Raw genomic sequence first — 25117 nt, 5'->3', positions numbered from 1 at the left:
ACTGAATACACCCAACATTGGGCTCTGTCTGTGTTTCTGTGTGATCACTACTGAATACACCCAACATTGGGCTCTGTCTCTGTGTGACCTCTACTGAATACACCCAACATTGGGCTCTGTCTGTGTTTCTATGTGACCACTACTGAATACACCCAACATTGGGCTCTGTCTGTGTTTCTGTGTGACCACTACTGAATACAACCAACATTGGACTCTGTCTGTGTTTCTGTGTGACCACTACTGAATACACCCAACATTGGGCTCTGTCTGTGTTTCTGTGTGATCACTACTGAATACACCCAACATTGGGGTCTGTCTATGTTTCTGTGTGATCACTACTGAATACACCCAACATTGGGCTCTGTCTGTGTGACCACTACTGAATACACCCAACATTGGGCTCTGTCTATGTTTCTGTGTGATCACAACTGAATACACCCAACATTGGGCTCTGTCTGTGTTTCTGTGTGGTCACTACTGAATGCACCCAACATTGGGCTCTGTCTGTGTTTCTGTGTGACCACTACTGAATACACCCAACATTGGGCTCTGTCTGTGTTTCTGTGTGGTCACTACTGAATACACCCAACATTGGGCTCTGTCTGTGTTTCTGTGTGGTCACTACTGAATACACCCAACATTGGACTCTGTCTGTGTTTCTGTGTGGTCACTACTGAATACACCCAACATTGGGCTCTGTCTGTGTTTCTGTGTGGTCACTACTGAATACACCCAACATTGGGCTCTGTCTGTGTTTCTGTGTGATCACTACTGAATACAACCAACATTGGGCTCTGTCTATGTTTCTGTGTGGTCACTACTGAATACACCCAACATTGGGCTCTGTCTGTGTTTCTGTGTGATCACTACTGAATACACCCAACATTGGGCTCTGTCTGTGTTTCTGTGTGATCACTACTGAATACACCCAACATTGGGCTCTGTCTGTGTTTCTGTGTGATCACTACTGAATACACCCAACATTGGGCTCTGTCTGTGTTTCTGTGTGATCACTACTGAATACACCCAACATTGGGCTCTGTCTGTGTTTCTGTGTGGTCACTACTGAATACACCCAACATTGGGCTCTGTCTGTGTTTCTGTGTGATCACTACTGAATACACCCAACATTGGGCTCTGTCTGTGTTTCTGTGTGATCACTACTGAATACACCCAACATTGGGCTCTGTCTGTGTTTCTGTGTGATCACTACTGAATACACCCAACATTGGGCTCTGTCTGTGTTTCTGTGTGGTCACTACTGAATACACCCAACATTGGGCTCTGTCTGTGTTTCTGTGTGATCACTACTGAATACACCCAACATTGGGCTCTGTCTGTGTTTCTGTGTGATCACTACTGAATACACCCAACATTGGGCTCTGTCTGTGTTTCTGTGTGACCACTACTGAATACACCCAACATTGGGCTCTGTCTGTGTTTCTGTGTGATCACTACTGAATGCACCCAACAGGAATAGTCATTACATCAAATACTTGATAAAAAAAGAATTTATTGTCATCATTTATTTGCAGTTTTCCACCACCTTCTATCAGTAACAAAGATCTCTCTATTTCCTGGTTGTACAATGCATTTGCATATCAGTGGGTAAACAGGACAGGTTGGTTGCCATCGGATACCGTAGCTGACATTAAAAAGTAAGTTTGAACACAAAAGGAAGATATTGTTAAAAACAGAAATAGTGTTACCATAAAAACAATTCAAATGTTGACACCATGCACAGATAATCAATGTATTTTCAATTGTGTTAATTCACTATAGGGTTTACTTGTGAATGAATCACATCAACATTTACAGTCTGAACAAAACCCTCACATAATTGTATCAATTCTTCAACTTTAAGTGTCACATGTTCGCTGTGTTGCTTTTTTTTCAATATGGTTGCCCTCTGATGTGTACAACTCTTGTTAAAACATCCTCCTCCATTTCTTCTGAACAATACAGACTGTGACAATTCCTTCCTAAATGCCCTACGTCACTTAACACATCATAGTGACATGCACATGACGTTAGCTGTGAACCGATGAATCATAGTGACATGCACATAACGTTAGCTGTGAACCGATGAATCATAATGGCATGCATATAACGTTAGCTGTGAACCGATGAATCATAGTGACATGCACATAACGTTAGCTGTGAACCGATGAATCATAGTGACATGCACATAACGTTAGCTGTGAACCGATGAATCATAGTGACATGCACATAACGTTAGCTGTGAACTGATGAATCATAGTGACATGCACATAACGTTAGCTGTGAACCGATAAATCATAGTGACATGCACATAACGTTAGCTGTGAACCGATGAATCATAGTGACCTGCACATAACGTTAGCTGTGAACCGATGAATCATGGTGACATGCACATAACGTTAGCTGTGAACCGATGAATCATAGTGACATGCACGTAACGTTAGCTGTGAACTGATGAATCATAGTGACATGCACATGACGTTAGCTGTGAACCGATGAATCATAGTGACGTGCACATAACGTTAGCTGTGAACCGATGAATCATAGTGACATGCACATAACGTTAGCTGTGAACCGATGAATCATAGTGACATGCACATAACGTTAGCTGTGAACCGATGAATCATAGTGACATGCACATAACGTTAGCTGTGAACCGATAAATCATAGTGACATGCACATGACGTTAGCTGTGAACCGATGAATCATAGTGACATGCACATGACGTTAGCTGTGAACCGATGAATCATAGTGACATGCACATAACGTTAGCTGTGAACCGATGAATCATAGTGACATGCACATAACGTTAGCTGTGAACCGATGAATCATAGTGACATGCACATAACGTTAGCTGTGAACCGATGAATCATAGTGACATGCACATAACATTAGCTGTGAACTGATAAATCATAGTGACATGCACATGACGTTAGCTGTGAACCGATGAATCATAGTGACATGCACATGACGTTAGCTGTGAACCGATGAATCATAGTGACGTGCACATGACGTTAGCTGTGAATCGATGAATCATAGTGACATACACATGACGTTAGCTGTGAACCGATGAATCATAGTGACATGCACATAACGTTAGCTGTGAACCGATGAATCATAGTGGCATGCACATAACGTTAGCCGTGAACCCATGAATCATAGTGACATGCACATAACGTTAGCTGTGAACCGATGAATCATAGTGACATGCACATAACGTTAGCTGTGAACCAATGAATCATAGTGACATGCACATAACGTTAGCTGTGAACCGATGAATCATAGTGACATGCACATAACGTTAGCTGTGAACCGATGAATCATAGTGACATGCACATAACGTTAGCTGTGAACCGATGAATCATAGTGACATGCACATAACGTTAGCTGTGAACTGATGAATCATAGTGACATGCACATAACGTTAGCTGTGAACCGATGAATCATAGTGACATGCACATAACGTTAGCTGTGAACCGATGAATCATAGTGACATGCACATAACGTTAGCTGTGAACCGATGAATCATAGTGACATGCACATAACGTTAGCCGTGAACCGATGAATCATAGTGACATGCACATAACGTTAGCTGTGAACCGATGAATCATAGTGACATGCACATAACGTTAGCCGTGAACCCATGAATCATAGTGACATGCACATAACGTTAGCTGTGAACCGATGAATCATAGTGACATGCACATAACGTTAGCTGTGAACCGATGAATCATAGTGACATGCACATAACGTTAGCCGTGAACCGATGAATCATAGTGACATGCACATAACGTTAGCTGTGAACCGATGAATCATAGTGACATGCACATAACGTTAGCCGTGAACCCATGAATCATAGTGACATGCACATAACGTTAGCTGTGAACCGATGAATCATAGTGACATGCACATAACGTTAGCTGTGAACCAATGAATCGTAGTGACATGCACATGACGTTAGCTGTGAACCGATGAATCATAGTGACATGCACATGACGTTAGCTGTGAACCGATGAATCATAGTGACGTGCACATGACGTTAGCTGTGAACCGATGAATCATAGTGACATGCACATAACGTTAGCTGTGAACCGATGAATCATAGTGACGTGCACATGACGTTAGCTGTGAACTGATGAATCATAGTGACATGCACATAACGTTAGCTGTGAACCGATGAATCATAGTGACATGCACATAACGTTAGCTGTGAACCGATGAATCATAGTGACATGCACATAACGTTAGCTGTGAACCGATGAATCATAGTGACATGCACATAACGTTAGCCGTGAACCGATGAATCATAGTGACATGCACATAACGTTAGCTGTGAACCGATGAATCATAGTGACATGCACATAACGTTAGCCGTGAACCCATGAATCATAGTGACATGCACATAACGTTAGCTGTGAACCGATGAATCATAGTGACATGCACATAACGTTAGCTGTGAACCGATGAATCATAGTGACATGCACATAACGTTAGCCGTGAACCGATGAATCATAGTGACATGCACATAACGTTAGCTGTGAACCGATGAATCATAGTGACATGCACATAACGTTAGCCGTGAACCCATGAATCATAGTGACATGCACATAACGTTAGCTGTGAACCGATGAATCATAGTGACATGCACATAACGTTAGCTGTGAACCAATGAATCGTAGTGACATGCACATGACGTTAGCTGTGAACCGATGAATCATAGTGACATGCACATGACGTTAGCTGTGAACCGATGAATCATAGTGACGTGCACATGACGTTAGCTGTGAACCGATGAATCATAGTGACATGCACATAACGTTAGCTGTGAACCGATGAATCATAGTGACGTGCACATGACGTTAGCTGTGAACTGATGAATCATAGTGACATGCACATAACGTTAGCTGTGAACCGATGAATCATAGTGACATGCACATAACGTTAGCTGTGAACCGATGAATCATAGTGACATGCACATAACGTTAGCTGTGAACCGATGAATCATAGTGACATGCACATAACGTTAGCCGTGAACCGATGAATCATAGTGACATGCACATAACGTTAGCTGTGAACCGATGAATCATAGTGACATGCACATAACGTTAGCCGTGAACCCATGAATCATAGTGACATGCACATAACGTTAGCTGTGAACCGATGAATCATAGTGACATGCACATAACGTTAGCTGTGAACCAATGAATCGTAGTGACATGCACATGACGTTAGCTGTGAACCGATGAATCATAGTGACATGCACATGACGTTAGCTGTGAACCGATGAATCATAGTGACGTGCACATGACGTTAGCTGTGAACCGATGAATCATAGTGACATGCACATAACGTTAGCTGTGAACCGATGAATCATAGTGACGTGCACATGACGTTAGCTGTGAATCGATGAATCATAGTGACATGCACATAACGTTAGCTGTGAACCGATGAATCATAGTGACATGCACATAACGTTAGCTGTGAACCGATGAATCATAGTGACATGCACATAACGTTAGCCGTGAACCGATGAATCATAGTGACGTGCACATGACGTTAGCCGTGAACCGATGAATCATAGTGACATGCACATAACGTTAGCTGTGAACCGATGAATCATAGTGACGTGCACATAACGTTAGCTGTGAACCGATGAATCATAGTGACGTGCACATAACATTAGCCGTGAACCGATGAATCATAGTGACGTGCACATGACGTTAGCCGTGAACCGATGAATCATATTGACGTGCACATGACGTTAGCTGTGAACGATGAATCATAGTGACATGCACATAACGTTAGCCGTGAACTGATGAATCATAGTGACGTGCACATGACGTTAGCCGTGAACCGATGAATCATAGTGACGTGCACATGACGTTAGCCGTGAACCGATGAAATGCGAAATTAATAAATTGTTTGCATTATTATTAATTTGACTAATGAGCAATTTCTCGTCAACAGCGGCGCTTACTATACTGTTCTAATTCATCCTGGTTTCCGTTTGATCTCGTTAAATATGAACATGTGCAACAATGGTAACTTCTGGTTGCTGCTGAATACGACTGACCCAGGAGGTGAATTAAAATGGCTTATAAACGTGCTCCAAAATGCTGAAAATAATGACGAGAAAGTCCACATCATTGGCCACATCAATCCCGGTAACGGTGGATGTCTTCGAGCATGGAGTTGGAATTATTATAAAATTGTTAACCGGTAAGTTTTCTGTTTTCCTCATTCATAATAAGCTTCCTTTGGTGTTATCACTGGTAGTAACTGATTCCTGGCTTAATTCTAAATTATAATGGTAGTTTGAAACCTACAGTTTATCAGAGTGTAACATCATGTTTATTTTTTTCACCAGATATGAGAGTACTATCGTTGCTCAGTTTTTTGGTCACACCCACTATGATTCATTCGAACTATTCTATGATGAGAAGACACTGAAAAGACCGACCAACATAGCGTACATCGGTGGTAGTATCACAACGTATAGCTTTCTAAACCCTAACTACAGATTATACGACATTGATGGAAATTACAATAGCAGCTCTCGAGTAAGAAATAGATATATGCTTGGGGAAAAACTTATAAGAACTTGAGTGAATATTATCACTGTCATTTCCCATCACATGTTTTTGTACATGTTCATTTTTGACTCCCGTGTGCGAAGCACAAAAAGGGGGTCTTTGCAGTTAGTGTGTCTGTGTGTGTGTGTGTGTGTGTGTGTGTGTGTGTGTGTGTGTGTGTGTGTGTGTGTGTGTGTGTGTGTGTGTGTGTGTGTCCCTGTCTGTTCCACTGATATATAGATGCTCTGGGCCAATGCACAGATTTTGGTAAAAATCCATGCATATTGATTACCTAATTTGCATGATAATTAGCTGATTTTTAGCTGTTCCATGACTGTTCCACTGATATCTAAAGAACCTAATTAATTTTCAGCTTTTGATATTTCAAGTAGTAATCATCACATTTCAATGACACTTGGTACATAGATGTCATAGGACACTGCACAGACCTCATAGTTTTTAGGGTAATATGAGTACATATTAATTACCTAATTTGCATAATTAATTAATTTTCAGCTTTTGATATTTCAAGTAGTAATCACATTTCAATGAAATTTGATACATAGATGTCATAGGACACTGCACAGACCTGATAGTTTTTAGGGTAATATGAGTACATATTAATTATCTAGTTTGCATAATTATTAATTTTCAGTTTTTGATATATCAAGTAGTAATCATCATATTTCAATGAGACTTGCTACATAGATCTTCTAGGATTATGCAGACACCTGATTAGTTTTAATTGGATATTAATTACCTAATTTGCATAATGTTCCACTGATATATAAAGAACCACAAATTGGATTTTAATGAAACTTTTAAAGAGAACTATGCAGAAACCCAATTAGTTTTTGGTAAATATTTATGCTTATTAATCACCTAATTAACATAATTAATTAACACTGATATCTCAATTACTGATCATCACATTTGAATAAAATTTGGTACATAAATGCTCTAGGACAATAGACAGGCCTGGTTAATTTTGATTAATATTAATTCTCTAATTAGCATAATAATTCATAATTTTTTTGTTTTGTTCTGTTCATATTAGTTACCTGATTTACATAATTAGTTTTCAGCTTTTCCATCAATATCTCATGTACAAGTAATTTTGAATTACCGGATTCGGCTGATACCCCGCCCATCCTAAACCCCGCCCATGGGCGATGTTTCAAATAGTGGGCGATGTTTTGGTCCACACATTGCCTGACTGAACCAACATTTTTACAGACCCCAATTTTCCCGTCCGACATCTTGTATCGAGCGCGCTATTTCAAATATGACGCTAAAATAATTCACTGTGAAGCCCAAAAGCATTAAAAACTTTAATAAAACCAATGCTGTAAACGAATTGTTGTTGCGTATTATTACACTCGAATAAAGTCTACGCTTGAAAAGAATGTTATTTCCGAAGTTTAAAATATCCAAGCCTTCCTTGTTCGAGCCTCTCGGTTGTTATCAGTAATGTTTAATCTTTGTCTGTATCGCATTCCAGACAAAATGTCGGTAAACAAGAAATGGCGAACTAAAATGCGACATGATTATTAAAAAACACAGAGTTAAGCGATCATGTGCGTTCTATAAAGCTAACCTTGTACACATAATCTTGTACTGACGTGTTTTTTCTCCAAAAAAGACGTTCTCTTTCAGTTAACCCCCAGTTGGCTCTTCGCGTTCATGGTATTTGTGAGAGTTGAAAGATTTTTTGAACACATGACAAGTAACTATATTGATTTGCGTCAAGCTGGGTGGCCCGAATTTAAATATCAGTGCGTGAACTCAAACGCGTGGTTTTTAGAGTTCAGTCGAAATGTACGTGAATATTGCGATCGAAGTGCGCTGTCCAGAGTTTATTATATTATAGTAAAATTTAACTTGACGCATGGTATGGTTTTTATTACATGTTCACTTCATTTCGAATAAAAAGATCACCATTTGGAACATCGATGAATCACAAGTATTTAAAATATTTTCTCGACTTTCCGTAGATACCCGACTACTATCATTTTTAATGATTTAAATGCGCCAATGTTTATGTTTGCGTAATTATTACGAATGCAACGCATTATCAAGTCGGTAATATTGAAATATTCACAGACCCAATACCCCGGGTCAGTGCCCTAACAATAGTAAAAATTAACTTGAGTTTGCGTAATTATCATGAAAGCAATACATTTAATACAAAGTTGAAATATTCAGAGCTGGTACAATATTGTAAACAAATTTGCGTAATTAGAAAAGCAGTGCACTAAGTCAACGACGTTGATATATTCAAAGCCAGTGCAGAGTTGCATACAAGTTGCGTAATTACAGTACCGTCGAATATAATAAAAATTTTACTAGATCGACGCGCGGACCGCAGAAGAAAAAGGTTGCTAAGGTAACGCGCCAGTTCAGCGCGTGACTTGGGGTCAAACTTCGGTCAACACACACTTGATGCCAGCATCACCGCGCAGCAAGTTTCGCAAAGAAGTACTTCAAGTTCAATTGCGTCCCAAAATTATGTCGCTAATCACTCAGTTGTCGCAGCGTGTGTTGTCATGTCCATGATGCACCCCATTTCGACTTTGACTTGCTTTTTCTTCTTAGTGCATGTTCTTGTTCACGTAAAATGCGACCTCTCACCAAATGTATTAAAACACTTTGAATTTATACTTTGCATGATTATATTTGGTCAACGCGAAACATTATTTTTTCTAGACCATTTCTATCAACGCAGGGTTATTTTTTTAGACAAGATGGGCCTCGTAATATCTGTCAAAAGATCGCCCGGGCGATCTTTTGGTCCACATTTTTCTAAAAAAAAATCGAATCCTCCATAAGATCGCCCAGGGCGGGGGTATTAGCCGAATCCGGTAATTTTTAATGTGTCTTCAATACTCTCAGCACACGGGAGTTCTTTCTAAGCTTTCTTTGATTTTTTCTGTAATAATTTTTTCAACTTTCATAAAAAAAATTGGTATATGTGCAAAAATCAGAGTGAAGCGATTTAATTTTACGAGAGACAAAGTGAAAATTGTGAAACATTTAGCAGTGAAAATGTCTTTGTTGTCCTACAATAGCAAGTGTTGGTGACTTTTATGAACATCTTCACAAATACCGTCAAATTCTCAAAACATTTCTAAAAGCGAAAATTAAACGCTTTACAATAATACATATCATTACCATTATTTTTTTTATTTTCTCAGGTTGTTTTGGATCACTCCACATATGTGATGAATTTGACAGATGCCAATTTAACAGGAAACACAACATGGTTCAAAGAATACTCCGCCAAAGTAAGAACTCATGATTACTGAATGGAGGGTTTGTGTCAGGGATCAATCAATTGAATAAAGTTTTATTTCATATCCTTTGCATATTTATATTTTATTTATAACAGCTAAATTAATCTAATGTGTGTGTTTAGAGTTTGTCACTTGTACTTGAGGATCCACTTCAGTTGAAGTACGCTCCCAAGTCCTATTGACTCGAATACTTACTTAATTGTTCCAATAAGAATTAAAAACCAATTCTGATCAAAATATGGTTATCAGAAAGTCAACATTTATAGTGAAAAAAAATATTTTGAGAATTTTTGATGCCTTACCAGAACATTATCTTTTCATGTGTATGATATATTGAACTATACCTTCAAAGAGGAAGTTTTCATTGTCATGTGACTGTGATGCATTATGGGTAAATGTATGTTTTATTCTTAGTCTGCCTTCAACATGACTTCATTGCTGCCAGCAGATTGGCAAAAAGTGGTTGACACGTTTAAGAAGAATGACACTCTGTTTCAAGAATTCTACAGGTATTTAAATGCAACTACTGCTTTCTATGGTGGGAAAGTTTTCTGTTAATGAATATATAATCAGCTAATTTGCATACTTTAAAATGACAATTCGAAATTTGTTTGTTTCCTTTTCCACACTCAAGTACAGACTATTCTCTCAGATGAAAAAATATTTCCTGTTTTTTTTTTAAATATTTAATTAGCTAAATTGTATTCCTGGAAATTCAAGCGAAGATATTTGTTTGGTTGTTTCATCTGTACTAAGTTGGTTCATTCTATTGATGCGTTTACCAGATGAGACCATCTGAATTTTTAGTCCCCGACTGGACACAGTATTGCACAATATTGCTTTATTTCGTAAATTCTTGTTGCCTGGTTACGTTTGAACTTGCTACTCAGGCAAATGTATTTTATCACATCAATTTGGTCTGTATCCCAATCTAATCAAAGATGGTCACTAGCAGCAATTTTTTTTGGACATGCTTATGCTGATTTGTTTCAAACTTGGTATGATGGATTTATATGTTGGGTGCCTGATGTATGTCCTGTTTTTGGTGGGTTTTTTTGTTGGCATTTTGACTCAAAATGGCTGACCGGTGACCATTTTTGTGGCATGGTTTGCATCAATCTCCTTCCCAGAGGCCTTTGCGCTTTACACAATAGTGCCTCTGCCACAGGCAGCCTTCAATTTTGTGGTCAATCACCTCACTACGCACGGCCAGTTTCCTGTAGTTGTTACATCTGAAAATGTACTACAAAAAGTGGAAAAAAACGTATGTGACATCCGAACTATTTATTAATGTCAGACTTCAGTAAAAACGTAAATACGAACCATTTTATTGCGGACTATGTTTTGCAAGGTAATGTTACTGTAGTGAAATGGTGCATGTGATACACTAAAACTGTGGAGAAAAAACGTTCTGTTATCGTATATAGTTGGGAAAGAAACATTAAAGACTAATTTCACTGAAAGGAGTTTCCTAACATTTCCGTTTATCTTGTATTCTGGTGAATATTTCAATACTATTTCTGGCTTGAACGGGTTCGATTTTGCGTGTCAAACAGCCATAGAACACACAGGTTCTAGTAAGTTTATTAAGTTAGTTATTTATTGTAGAAACTAATGCTTTGGCATGTAGGAAAGGATTGTACTTTTCTAATGCAAGTCATGTATATTTTAATCTAATTAACTGAACATTTTATTCGGAGTCAGGGCGTGAAACGTCTTATTAAAGTGATTGAAGTAACCAAGTGACTTACGCATAACTTTGCTAACCGACAGGGTCTTGTAGTTCGAACATATTCGAATATGCAAATGAGTTCTATGCAAAGCTGCTTTGTGCAGTGATGATAAGTAACGCATATCGAACTGTGTGGAGTTCGGGTTTGCATATCAAATATGCTTCGACCAGTTTGGTTCAAACTTGATCACATGATCATACTTTACCCATAACCCTTTGCTTGAAAATCAAGATGGCTGACTACATAATACCGATGAAAAGTTGAATATCTAGAGAATGAAAAGTGATATAAAAACTGTAAATTGCATTCTCCTACATTTGGGGAGCTTTTTCTTTAAAGGTCATTATCTTGTTTGGCTTGATGTTTCCTTTAACAACTTTTGTTTTTTTATTCATTCTTTAGGTATTACAATAAATTACATGTGACGTCATCATGTGATGATGCCTGCAAGAAGTCTATGATATGTGACCTCCAAACAGCAAGGTCAAGTGACCCTAGTCTTTGCAAAGATGACTTCTTTGGAGATGTGACAAAGCTCAGAAAACAACAAGCACTATGCTGACACACTTGTTTTTTTTCTAACAGTTATTTTTATATGATGCAGGATCCAAATCAATACATCTGACTCACATACAATTTACATTTTATATTATAGTTTTTCTTGAGATTTGTGATGTGATGTTAGATTGTTGTCAGATTTTTATTTCTTATTATCATGCTGGTTGTACTCATTGGCTGAGGTTTGCTTATTAAAGATGGCAATACATTGGTAAATGTGATACTGAAAACCCATTTTATTATTATATGAAAACCAAGGCAATATAGCATCCCTAGCAACCAATGAATATGAAAGCCCTATAGGAACAAATTTGTAACAGTTTGTATTTTAACCAAATTCATCATGATTTTTAACTTTTGTTAAAAATCACAACTTATTCCGGTTTACTACCCCAGACCATTCGTCCCGGTGTTATCGCTATCGCCACACGAGACTCCAGCTTGTCTCCTATACAATTTTCCTTCCGCCCACTTAATTTTAATATTCATATGACCTTTGCACTGACATCGATAGCCAATCGCATTCGACCGCGGACGTCACTCTAAATAAACAACTGAATAAATTAATATACCATATTTGGAAGATAGCGGGTAAATTCAACGTTGTTGGTGTGTTCCTTCGGGTTCCGAAGTCGCACGAAACGAGTTCATGTTCCGTTATCTTTCGCAAGTAAAACAGGTCGATATGTATTAAACATGGCATTTGTTTTCTTGTTTTAACCCCCTTATTACGCAAGCTTCCGTCGAAGTGGTGTTTTTTTCGACGATTTGTGGCATGTTGCAAAACGAACGAAACATTGCGGCATTCTTAGCGGTGGATAAGGGATCGACTATGTCGTCACATTTATGTCTCGTTTGAAAGAGAATAAACAACCGCTCAGAAAAATATGTTGCTAATATTTAAGTGCGGTGCCTTGAAATCGCTTGCCCGACGTCCAAATTTCAAAAGGATGTTCGATTTGCAATGACGACCGTTCATATGTACTAGGCGACGTTACTAATCACTACTAGGGTCGGTGTTTGCATTAAGAATTATAGAACAAAAGATCAGCAAAGCGGTGCTTTTGTCGGCGATTTTGTCAAAGGGAATATTGATAAAATGTTGCAAAACAGAATCGCGAGTTGGGTGAAAAATTGCGCCGGCGGCATTCTCAGCGATGTCAGTGTACTGGAACTAACTCCAAGTTTCGTTGCCGCATTCACCTGACCCTCAATTAGCGCAACTAGCGGTGAAATTACCAGTATTATTACCCCAGACCATTCGTCCCGGTGTTATCGCTATCGCCACACGAGACTCCAGCTTGTCTCCTATACAATTTTCCTTCCGCCCACTTAATTTTAATATTCATATGACCTTTGCACTGACATCGATAGCCAATCGCATTCGACCGCGGACGTCACTCTAAATAAACAACTGAATAAATTAATATACCATATTTGGAAGATAGCGGGTAAATTCAACGTTGTTGGTGTGTTCCTTCGGGTTCCGAAGTCGCACGAAACGAGTTCATGTTCCGTTATCTTTCGCAAGTAAAACAGGTCGATATGTATTAAACATGGCATTTGTTTTCTTGTTTTAACCCCCTTATTACGCAAGCTTCCGTCGAAGTGGTGTTTTTTTCGACGATTTGTGGCATGTTGCAAAACGAACGAAACATTGCGGCATTCTTAGCGGTGGATAAGGGATCGACTATGTCGTCACATTTATGTCTCGTTTGAAAGAGAATAAACAACCGCTCAGAAAAATATGTTGCTAATATTTAAGTGCGGTGCCTTGAAATCGCCTGCCCGACGTCCAAATTTCAAAAGGATGTTCGATTTGCAATGACGACCGTTCATATGTACTAGGCGACGTTACTAATCACTACTAGGGTCGGTGTTTGCATTAAGAATTATAGAACAAAAGATCAGCAAAGCGGTGCTTTTGTCGGCGATTTTGTCAAAGGGAATATTGATAAAATGTTGCAAAACAGAATCGCGAGTTGGGTGAAAAATTGCGCCGGCGGCATTCTCAGCGATGTCAGTGTACTGGAACTAACTCCAAGTTTCGTTGCCGCATTCACCTGACCCTCAATTAGCGCAACTAGCGGTGAAATTACCAGTATTATTGGGTTTGGATCTAACCCTAGTTCTTTGATGACAAGTGGAAGAATTTGGAAAATAAGCGATTTTCCGAAACCAGTCGGCAAAAAAGCGACAGTATCTTTCCTGTTACACATAGCTTCAATTGCGGACAATTGTTCTTCTTTGATAGAGTTGATGCCATCGATGTGTTTTAAGACACTGTCCACTGCTGACGCGACAATTTCCTTAGAAATCATTTTGATTTGATTTATGGATGGCGAGCACCGACACTCCGATCCGATGAACTAATCAAAACTAAAATGGCGCGTGTCACGTGACTTTGTTTACTAAAGATAGCGTGGGCGTTTGATTGACACTCAACTCATTAGTATTCCACCAATCACAGCTACATCTACTTTCTGGATGTGCGCAGTCAAATTGTATAGGAGACAAGCTGGAGTCTCGTGTGGCGATAGCGATAACACCGGGACGAATGGTCTGGGGTACCGGTTTACAGTCTGCTATTTACCATCAAAAGTATGACTAGAATTGTTCATAACTTGAAAACTATATCTTATTTTGATATTTTGGTGAACTTTGAAATCAATGAAAATTGACATACCGTAGACGTTTTGAGCAGGATAAAAATGAAGATGGTATTTGAGTGTTAGTGTCAACACTAAAGCATGTGATAGATAACAATGTCAGACTTTTATTCATAAATACTAAAGTAAAGAACAGGTTCAAGATTTATCAATACAACTTACTGAAAGTATTCAAAATTATTCAGAGTAATTCATACATTCAAGTAAAACATTCTTATCATTATAGGCTTTTATCCATGACCTCTAAAGGTCACACATACTGGTACTGTGGGGGTGTGGCTAATACTGCAAACTGTTGTCATTGAACTTTAAACACCATTTTAAAGTGACAAAAATTGAGGTTAAATATTGGTATATACAAAATTTGACTGGATGTAAATCAACTTGCAGCTTGTTCATACATGTTTTATAACTGCATGCCAAATCTTGTATTGATTGATATGTATTTAGTGAAAGAATTTGATAATTAGAATTTAATTTGTAAACTGAAATTACTCATTCCATACAAATCTTTAATTTTAAAATGATTTATTTTTTACTGCTGTGTTTGAAGCACACAATGGGAGTCTTTGTGGTTACCCTGTCTGTATGTATGTCTATATGTCTGTTCCACCAGTATCTCAAGACCTGATAGTTTTTGATTGACACCCATGTGTATTAATGATCTCATTTGCATAATAAAGAGCCCATTTTCAGCTGTTCCAATGATTTCTCAAAAAATATTCAACATACTTTAATGACACCCGATAATTTTTCGGTTGAAATCTGTGAATATTTTAGTATTCAGCATATTTCAGTGAAACTTGAAACTTAGGTGCCCTGATAAAGTGCTTTGACAACTGTGTTCCTTGCATAGCAGAACTATATTTATTTAATTCCCTGAACACAGAGTACTTTCTGAGCTTTTCCAATTTAAAATGGTTGTCATGGATTTAATCATTAATTTGTTCTCAGAATTTATTTCTAAAATTTCAGTAGTTGAGTTATCCTATCATACCATTGGGTAACAGCTCTGGTAATAACTGCCATTTGCTTCTAATAAATGAATCTGACTCTGGTGGATTAATAAAGCTGATATCATATTATAAAACGTTACTTATTTGCGATAATGAACTATATGGATAAATGATTTACTATATTAAACTGCCAGAGACTGATGTTATAAAAGGAACAAACATATGAGAAATTGCAGTTGCACATTTTTTTCAATTGTAACCATGGCAATATTATTGCAGTGTTGTTGAAAAAAGGCACATTGTGATTTGTGTGATGCTTTTATTAAAAATTTGAAATTCAAGTGGTCTTATTTCAATTATCTATTGTAGTTGTGGGAATGTCAATGCATATGGCAATTTTGTGATCCAGTGCCAGGCATGTATGGGCTGTGTTGATCATCATTAGAATAAATTATGAAGATAGTCTGTCATGGAAGACTTTGAGCTGCATAGATTACACTCAAGCATTTTCTAATAGAACCCAAACCCTAACCCAAAGTTTAACATTCACTCAAAGGGGCATAGGAAATGCTGTTTAAAGCGCGGTGGTCGTCGCGCTGCAGCGCGTGTTCAAATTTCATGTAAATAATGTATTTTACACGCGTTGTATATGTCACTATGAGTTCCATATCGAACAGGACGTGGCAAGACGACCACCGCCCTTTAAAATGATAGTGTGTGTAGGCGAAAACTCAGAAAACTGTATTTTGGGATAATTGAGACTCTAGGGAACAGTGTACGACAATCTCTACATGTGCAATATATACAGTTTGGTTTGTGCTGATGTAACTATATACCTAAATATTTTCCGTGTCATCAGAAGTCAGAGTATCACATATAGTGAATCATGCACACACCTGTATTAGAGGTTTTATGACACCCTCTTAGGCCTGGAAATTAGTTTCGGGGGTATTTGTTTTCCATATAAATGCGCGTTTTTTTTCTCTAAAATCCTGCCAAAAATCTAAAAATGTATTTAAATAAAAAAAGCTTTGACATGAGTAAGTGGTGCGAACACTATTACCTGTGCAGTAAATTACGGATCGTTCGCAGTAATATGTTGTAATTGTTGATGACAAAACAACGCATTACCGATGTATGAGTTCGTCGTCGTTGCTGTCGCCCTCTCATTCAGTATTTCATCATACGGCATGGGGATCCGAACTGATGATATGACCTGACGCCCTCTACTGTCATATTCCACGCCGTAACCGTTGGGTTATGCGCACGCTAATTTGGGTCGAGCTCTCAACGGTCATCAGACTAGCTGCAGTTCTGTAGCTCGCTTGGTTTCGCTGTCGGTTATTTCGTTCGTCGTGGTGTTAACGCGAAACCATGGAGCTGCAGTTCCATCCTATGCGAGTTACCCTATTTTACCGAACTGAAATCAGGTCGGGCCGTAACAGCCTTTTTTTTTTTACTTATTTTCGCCTCAAGTTTCTACTTTTCTACTGTCGATGGGTCCCGAAACTGTTTCATCAATTATTTTGAGGGCGATGGTCCGAAATTGGTCGATTTCACGACGAAAACCGCGGAAAACTACAGCGAAATCCCCGCGTTTGCCGCCATCTTGAATAAGTTATCGTGACGTCACAAGGCGTCACAGTTTTTCCATTTCACGCGGGACCGTGCGATTCGGACGATGCTATGAGTAATCCAGATGCATTTTCATGCGTTTGAAGGGGCCATGGCCCCCTTGGCCCCCCTCTGGATCCGCCACTGCATGTCGACTACTTCAAATGCATGCGTGTACTACCTACAATTTTTTTAGAGAAATATAAAAAAATGTCTTTCCATGCTTGTAGAAAAAAGTGGACAACTACAGTAAATACTAAGAAGTCCATAGCAAACTACTCATAGTTGCAGACGACAACTTGCCGGTTTGTAGCTGTTCAACTTTTTGTGTTGGTGGGTGTTTGAAAAAGATAATCGCGATTGGCGTGATACTACATGTAATGGTGTACTTTTATTTTGCGATGCCTTCTGGCCTCGCACGTTTGCAAGTCTATGGGGGAACAATGGCTCTTCTGTGTTGATATAAATCCTTATATCTGAAAGTAACAAATTTAAGGAACCAAATGTATCAAAAATGACTAAAATACCATCACAAAGACCATGCAAAGACTAAGACGAAGGGCGACACAAGTAAAATTAAAGCTATTGTCCCACAGCTAAGATTATACCATGGAAGGTACTAACGTTAGTACCTTCCATCGCGGTTACTAACCGTGTTTTCATGATTAGACTAACCATGGAGGACCATATTTTTGTTTTATCGCAACGAACTTTCTTTTTGTGTAGCTCATGTAGTAGCCTTCTTCCGAATTGACTCCAGTGATTTATCGATCTTGATCTACCTACAACCATAGAAGGTACTAATGCGACAACACTGTTACTAAAAAAGTCACGTTTTCTTGACGTTTATTCCTAGCTTTACACCCAGTTAACACCCAGTTCATCACGTGTCACGTGAATATGCGAGTATGTCAACTGCAGCTTATACCAACTTCACACATGTTTTGCTTCCTCCTCTTCAAAGACAATAGGTTTGCTGGGGGCCTCACCCGTCTATTGTTTTCCCTTTACAATAAATAGTAGCACATCGTCTAGTAGTCAGTTCCAGCAGTTATTTTAGTTAGATAGTTTGTAATGGCACCTGCCAAGAGCGTAGTCGCTGAAGTTTGCGATATCAGATGCTGTCAAGAACTTCGTTTCTGGCGAGCAGTAGCTGCCGAAATGCTTGGCACGTTTCTTTTCTTGTTCATCCTTCTATCATCAACTATCTCCTGGAACGACCAAACGCCAACCATCTTGCAAATCTCGTTCGCCGCCGGTCTGGCAATTGCCACTTTGGTGCAATGTTTCGGTCACATCAGCGGTGGTCATTTAAACCCAGCGGTAACGGTGGCGATGCTTTTCACTGGTAAAATTGGAGTCTTTAAGTCACTTTTCTATATCATTGCGCAATGTGTTGGTGCTATTGGCGGTGCTGCTTTAGTATTCGGGTAGGTACACTCTAGACTGTCGACAGTCCCTCTGGCCTTACGTGTGTGTGTGTTTTTTTTTTGCCCTCGCTTGAAATGCCTTCGGCATTTCGCAAACGCCTACGGCGTTTGATTAATATTAATAAAAAAAAAACACACACACGTAAGGCCAGAGGGACTGTCGACAGTCTAGGTACACTCTTAATTTATATTCTAATATATAAATCCATTGCACACTGTCAACTAATACACATATACAGGTTATCGAGCATTATTGGTTTACTGCACTTGTTACCATTTCACTATTCGTAGGTGGTCTTGCATTGTTCTAAACTGTTGGCCGCATTTTTTCCAAGACCTGTTAAAATGTCCTACAAAAGACGAAAAATATGTCGTGAATAAAGATAGTCCGACTAAGTCGTACATTCGTTGTGCGTTTAATATATAATGAATAATTGTGCATTTACCGTAAAAACCCTCAAATAAGAGCCACTTTGTAACACTTTCATTTCTGGGTGGTGCTTATTTGAGGTAACATGTTGACAACTTTGTAGCCAGTGGCTCTTAAACCAGGGTCATCAAACTTGTTCATTGTGAAATAGGGAAGGGGATAGGTAAACACACACACAACCAAAATAGACAAGTAATTATTAATGATGTATCATTGCAATTAATTTATTCTGTAAAAATACTGTTATGGGAATAACAAATGTCAAATAAATACGACGATTCGACGTTTCATCGATAATGTGTAGCAATGCCTGAAGTCGGATTTGGTAGCACTTTCAGTGTCTGACCCTACACTCGAATCACTTGTACCTCCGTTGTACAATTGTTTACCAAGTTTGGTACGGCAAACTTTTTTCTTGAAAACTGGGAATAACTTGGGTGGCTGTGGCTGGCGTTGTGGTTGATTTGGTGACGATATAAAATAGTTTCGGATAGAATTGATCTGACCAGCAGCGACAGGAGAAGACATACTTGCAAAGCAAGCATGGAACGAATGAAGAAAATGATGCCCAATCACTTGTATTTATGGCAAAAACAATAAATAAAAACACGTTTTTCTATAGATTTTTACAGCTTGGGTACTTGGGCATTGTTTTAATTGCGCTAGACGTCTGACAGTACAGCTTTGGTTTATATTTCCTGTTTCATAATCAAGCCAGCTTATAATGATATGTTAATGATATTCACGTACTTCACAGTCCACGCAAACGGGGTCAAACTATAGCCCCACCCCTATATAACCAAATACGAAACGATACCGAGAAAGTAACAATTACATGTATTAAAAATAATTTCCTGTGACCAATCGGAGAGACGAAATCATTCACGAAAGCCCAGGCCTGTTACAAGGCATTTTCTGATTGGTACAAGTACAGATTATTTTCAATTCTCACAAATAGCTAATTTAAATATTTGGGTCAGCGGGTCACGTAGACTTCACTTTGCTGTAAGACAAGTTGATCGCGCAAGTTTGTGGAACTAATCCATTCGACTTCAATTTTGATTATTTTCGGCAAGAGAGTCCTCTCCAAACTAATGCCAGTTATTTTGTTACTTCCCTGAACATTTTGTCTCGAATCACCCCAAAACGAACGTCTCAAATGAAATGCAAAAAATAACCCAAAATCACGATCAGCGAGAGTAGACTGCGTAATCATTACATTCTCACAGTCGGAGCATTACAGCTCCCTGGTCGGAGCTACGTCACGATCCCTCAAACGTTGCCAGGACCGGATTAACACCTCTGTTTCCCCCCCCCCCCCCCGCTAAGGAAAAAATCTTTTGTTTTCTGCTGACTTCCTGTTCCGGTCCGTCTGTGAGAATGTATTTTCGATACCTCCGATTTTCCGATAAAGGCGTTCTAAAATCGTGACGTTCTTTACTTGGTTATAAAGACAACATTGACAATGAATATCCATGGAGCTAAAAAAAAATCTTTTTTTAGCTCCATGGAATATCTCAACGTGATCCTTCGGTGTTTCGGCAAAAAACATACTAGTAGTTACTATGAATAGTTTGTGAATTGGTCGATTGTGTGTCAGAAATATAAAATGGACAAGTTGACAGTCACATTCACGCTGTCAGTTCATTTCTTTCGTCTATCATTCTTCCGTTCTCAATTACACTGGACATCAGGCAAGTTATGGGGATAATCTTTATTTGTCTCACACCTTCTATGGGGCAATAAACAATGCAGGGTGGAAGTGAGGCACGACAAGCTCGGTGTCTGCCTGATTGTAAACAACCTGGCGGCTGGCGCTTATTTCAGGGTTCTTATTGACAAAACCACTCAACTCTTGGTGGCTCTTAATGGAGGGTCAAATGTAACAAATTTTCACTGAGTGGCTCTTAATTGAGGGTGGCGCTTATTTGCGGGTTTTTACGGTAATATAAAACGACAAGGGCCGGGTCGTCCTGTGACACCCATTTTCAGACCATTATGCAAAAGTGAATTGTGACATGTATTATCTTTTTCAGTGTTACACCGGAGGAAGTTCGAGGGAATATGGGTGCCAATGTACTAAATGCTTACGTCACTGCGATTCAAGGATTCGGGATAGAGTTTACTTTGACGTTCATTCTGGTGTTTACAGTGTTTGCTACCACCGACGAAAGGAATGAAATCTCAGGCAGTAAACCATTGGCTATCGGAATTGCTGTGATTATTGCACATCTTGTGGGGGTATGTAATAATAATAATAACCGTATCCCGGAGTGGGATCTTAATTGAAAATACAATAATTTAAAGTAATACAATAAGATAGCAAATAAAAAAAAAACATTCACAGACAATTGAATAAGGGAAAAAAATAATGTATATGTGACCACGACGTAAATCGGTGCCAGTATTACAATATGGCTAGTGTATTTTTTTAATGAGGAGTGTGTTTCACATTGTGCTTTTGTACTCGCCTGTGCCTAGTTTATTACTGAATGAATATATTGTCCACATTTATGAACCGTTTACATATATAGAACGTATGGTGTAGAAAATCTGTCTAATTCGACACAATTATAAATTTTCAATTACCAATACATATATATATATATATATGAAAAATGTCCGTTTTCCTCGGATCTTGTTTTTCTTATGACTGTCCGTACATCGAATGCGTTTCTCTATAAACTACTAGTACATTGTACATGGTTGCCGACGAGTTGGGCTCTACGAGAACGCCACCAACGGGAAAACTCTGTTGATTCTCGGAGAACGTTTTTTATAGTGTGATGTGATTTTTGAAGCTTGCAATCGTTTTGAATCACCACACTCGCCTCAAATTGTTTTGATTACACGTGACGTCATGCTTTTAGAAGGACGCCCTCTTTATGAAATATGCGCATGTTCTATACTTTATTTCAGATTGGATACACAAGTGTTGGTATCAACCCAGCCAGGACACTGGGGGCGTCTGTCATGATGAAAATGTTTGATGACCACTGGGTAAGTCTCATGTAAATTGTGATGTTGTCTTCCCTCCAATGATATTAATAGTTCCGTACTGACATTCCCACTGTACGATCTGACCAATGCAATCATTAGAATAAGGGTTTTGACGAATCAGTGTTCCATTATTGTTTTTATTTGTTACCAAGACAACTAATTTTATCACTCTCATGTGATTACAATAATCGACGGGAAATACAACGAATTGGAAATATTGATGTAAATGTATTTATCATTTTAAAATCATCAATATCCTTGTTATTACCCTGAATTAAAGAAAGTATTTAAATCGAGTGACGGAGGTACACTCCGTATGTGCCGGTCGTGTGCCCACCGTGGGCGTAAAGATTGTCGTCACATAGCATATGTGATTTTTTTCATGTTAGATCATTACGATTTCCTGAATAGTGCATCAAAGATAATGATGAAAAGTGTACGGAGGATTGCAAGGCATACCAAATGCATCCTATTAACCGTTGTAATTTTGCAGGTCTTTTGGGCTGGTCCATTGGGTGGAGGGGTGGCAGCTGGATGGATATATGTGTTCACATTCGGACGACAATTCGACACAGAAAAGCGAGAGACCGAATCTGAAAAGTACACAGAACACCATAAATATCTGGAGAGTATTTCAATGGATAGTGCAAACGACAGGTCGACGTTTGTAGTCGAAGACGCGCCAGGTGTGAAGGTTGATACGGTAAACTTGAGCAATGAAGTAACTACCTTATGAGCTGATGTCGCATGTTGAACGATGAGGGCGCACCGGCGGAAACTTGAATACATGTCCTGATGCAGTTAATACAATATTACAGAAATTCCTCTACTGCTATTTCCAACTGATTTTTTCCAATATATTCTTTTTCACTTGTTTCGATGTTCATTTTGTAACAAAGACTAATTTTGCAATGATATTTCATAATTATTGTGAAAGTTAATAAAAGGCGATAAAAAATATATAACGACTGGTCGTCTGAACTCATTGTGTTACATTTCACTAATATACGTGTTATTCAAATAAATACTTAGAACACACGACATATTAGTATTTATTACCAGTGTTGATTGGCTGAAAAGTTTTATTCATCGACACTATCGTTTGTTCGGTTGTGTATATACTTGCATAGAGTCTCCTGCTTTTTGTGGTTTTTAATAACATAAACTATTATGTTAGTGTGTGAATGGAGAAACTTGCTTCGCAGTAACCCGGTTTTGCCATTTACACACTAGCATACTATTTTATTAAAAGAAAAAAAAAACACTGTATGCTAATATTATTGTGGACGGATTAAACCACGGCGACGCTGTAAATTACTAGTACCTCAATTTTACCCAATTTCGTCGCAAAAAATTGCAATTTGCTGATATAATAGTTATTTTCACATCATCTTGATCAGATAGTGCCATGCGTGGGATATGTGTTTGCAATGTTTGTGCAAAAGCGTGATACTAGTATATCATATTTTACGAATCTTCGAGGTGCCAGTCAATATATACGCCATCATTTGTGAATGAACAGTGAGAAATTAACTGCAGAATGATTTGGAAACAAAGAAAAGAACTTACTCAATTAGAAGGATTTATACTGTAGGTGTTTTTGTATGAAGGCTAACCCCTACAGGACAGGACATCTACTAGTATATTGTTTAGCCCAAGCAGAATCATTTCAACAAATTTTATATTTTTAGCTTGTTCTGATGGGCGGGGGTGACATTTTACATATTCAAGAAAAGAATGCAACTATAAGGATAGTGACAAAAAAAAGAAATTCAGTCACCATATTCAGTCTTCTCGATAACGGACTGACGTCACACAATCTCGCCGTGTGAGTTTATGGGGCTTTAACAAGCTATGTAAAGCGCGTTGTAACCCGTTGATGAAACACGATTTGGGTAATTTACTTTAGTCCGCAGTGACTTTGTAATTCATTTTTAGAATAAGGTCATTAATATTTGTTTACATTGCTCAGGAAAATTATGGTCTGAAATGAAATTTATTTAGGCGAGAATATCACCACCAACGTTGTTTAGTTGTTCGTTGCATGATACCATGCCCTCTTGTGGCGGCTGCTAACAGTTTTTTGATCTACGGGTAAAACGTACTCTGACTCGTTAGAATGGGTCCAGGTCACTGAACGTATTAATAAATCTTATGAATAAACCTTAAATGTCACACATCCCAGGACTGTCTATCGCCTTTTCCGTGCTATCTGTTCAATGATTACTGCTTGTTTTAAAATATTGTAGAGCACCCCCAGAAATACCCGGATGTGTGACCAATATTTTTTGAAAATGTCACAGTTAAATAATATAATAAATAAATCAAGTTATACTTGCCCACACCCACCCACCCAAACTTACTACAGGTCACGGTCACGTGTTTATCTATCGAGACTTGTCACATTATCGATACCTATATACTAGCAAAATACTGTTATTTGGCATTATTGCTGCAGAGATAAGATTGGGGTCAAATATAATTTGTTAATTCTTCGAAAAAAATCACATTCGACATTCCTTCCTTTCTATCGCTAACCTTACTCAGCAGTCGTACGTACAATGGTTGTCAGTTTTCGTATGTCCATCACACTTCTTATCCCGTCTTTACTCATGGGGCGGCATTTCAACATTCTACCCACGACACTGATGTTTAATAGTAAACTGTTTACCAATAATAAAACACCGAGACTCTCTTTTCAAGATAATCCACAACACGATGTTGAGGGACTGTGGATAAACATACCGTCATTTCAAATCAAATGAGCAGCAAATCCATTCAAATTTTCCTCACAACAGAACAATCGAAACAATGTGAACCAAGACTGTTTACATTCTACAACGCATACGTATATAATATTGA

At 38.5% G+C, this 25117-nt stretch overlaps 2 protein-coding genes across 2 annotated transcripts in view; both read left to right on the top strand.

Moving 5' to 3' along the window:
- LOC102805850 (sphingomyelin phosphodiesterase-like) overlaps nt 1-15525 on the top strand; it is a 28781-nt gene extending 13256 nt beyond the window's left edge. Inside the window, exons 6-11 of the mRNA XM_085507780.1 lie at nt 1536-1658; nt 5968-6219; nt 6368-6560; nt 9767-9856; nt 10280-10374; nt 12001-15525. Coding sequence (XP_085363906.1) covers nt 1536-1658; nt 5968-6219; nt 6368-6560; nt 9767-9856; nt 10280-10374; nt 12001-12160 — 913 coding nt within the window. The 3' untranslated portion in view covers nt 12161-15525. The remainder of the gene's footprint in view (nt 1-1535; nt 1659-5967; nt 6220-6367; nt 6561-9766; nt 9857-10279; nt 10375-12000) is intronic.
- Nucleotides 15526-18459: 2934 nt separating this feature from the next.
- On the top strand, nt 18460-23217 carry aqp (aquaporin). Its single transcript, NM_001165015.1, is given in 4 exon segments — nt 18460-18825; nt 21292-21496; nt 22175-22255; nt 22749-23217. Coding segments are annotated over 4 exon segments (885 nt in total). The 5' UTR covers nt 18460-18469; the 3' UTR covers nt 22992-23217.
- Nucleotides 23218-25117: the final 1900 nt, after the last annotated feature.

The sequence above is a fragment of the Saccoglossus kowalevskii genome, chromosome 14 (genome assembly GCF_978046115.1).
Source record: "Saccoglossus kowalevskii chromosome 14, keSacKowa6.1, whole genome shotgun sequence".
Classification (NCBI taxonomy): domain Eukaryota; kingdom Metazoa; phylum Hemichordata; class Enteropneusta; family Harrimaniidae; genus Saccoglossus; species Saccoglossus kowalevskii.
This window is presented reverse-complemented; position numbering and strand designations above follow the sequence as displayed.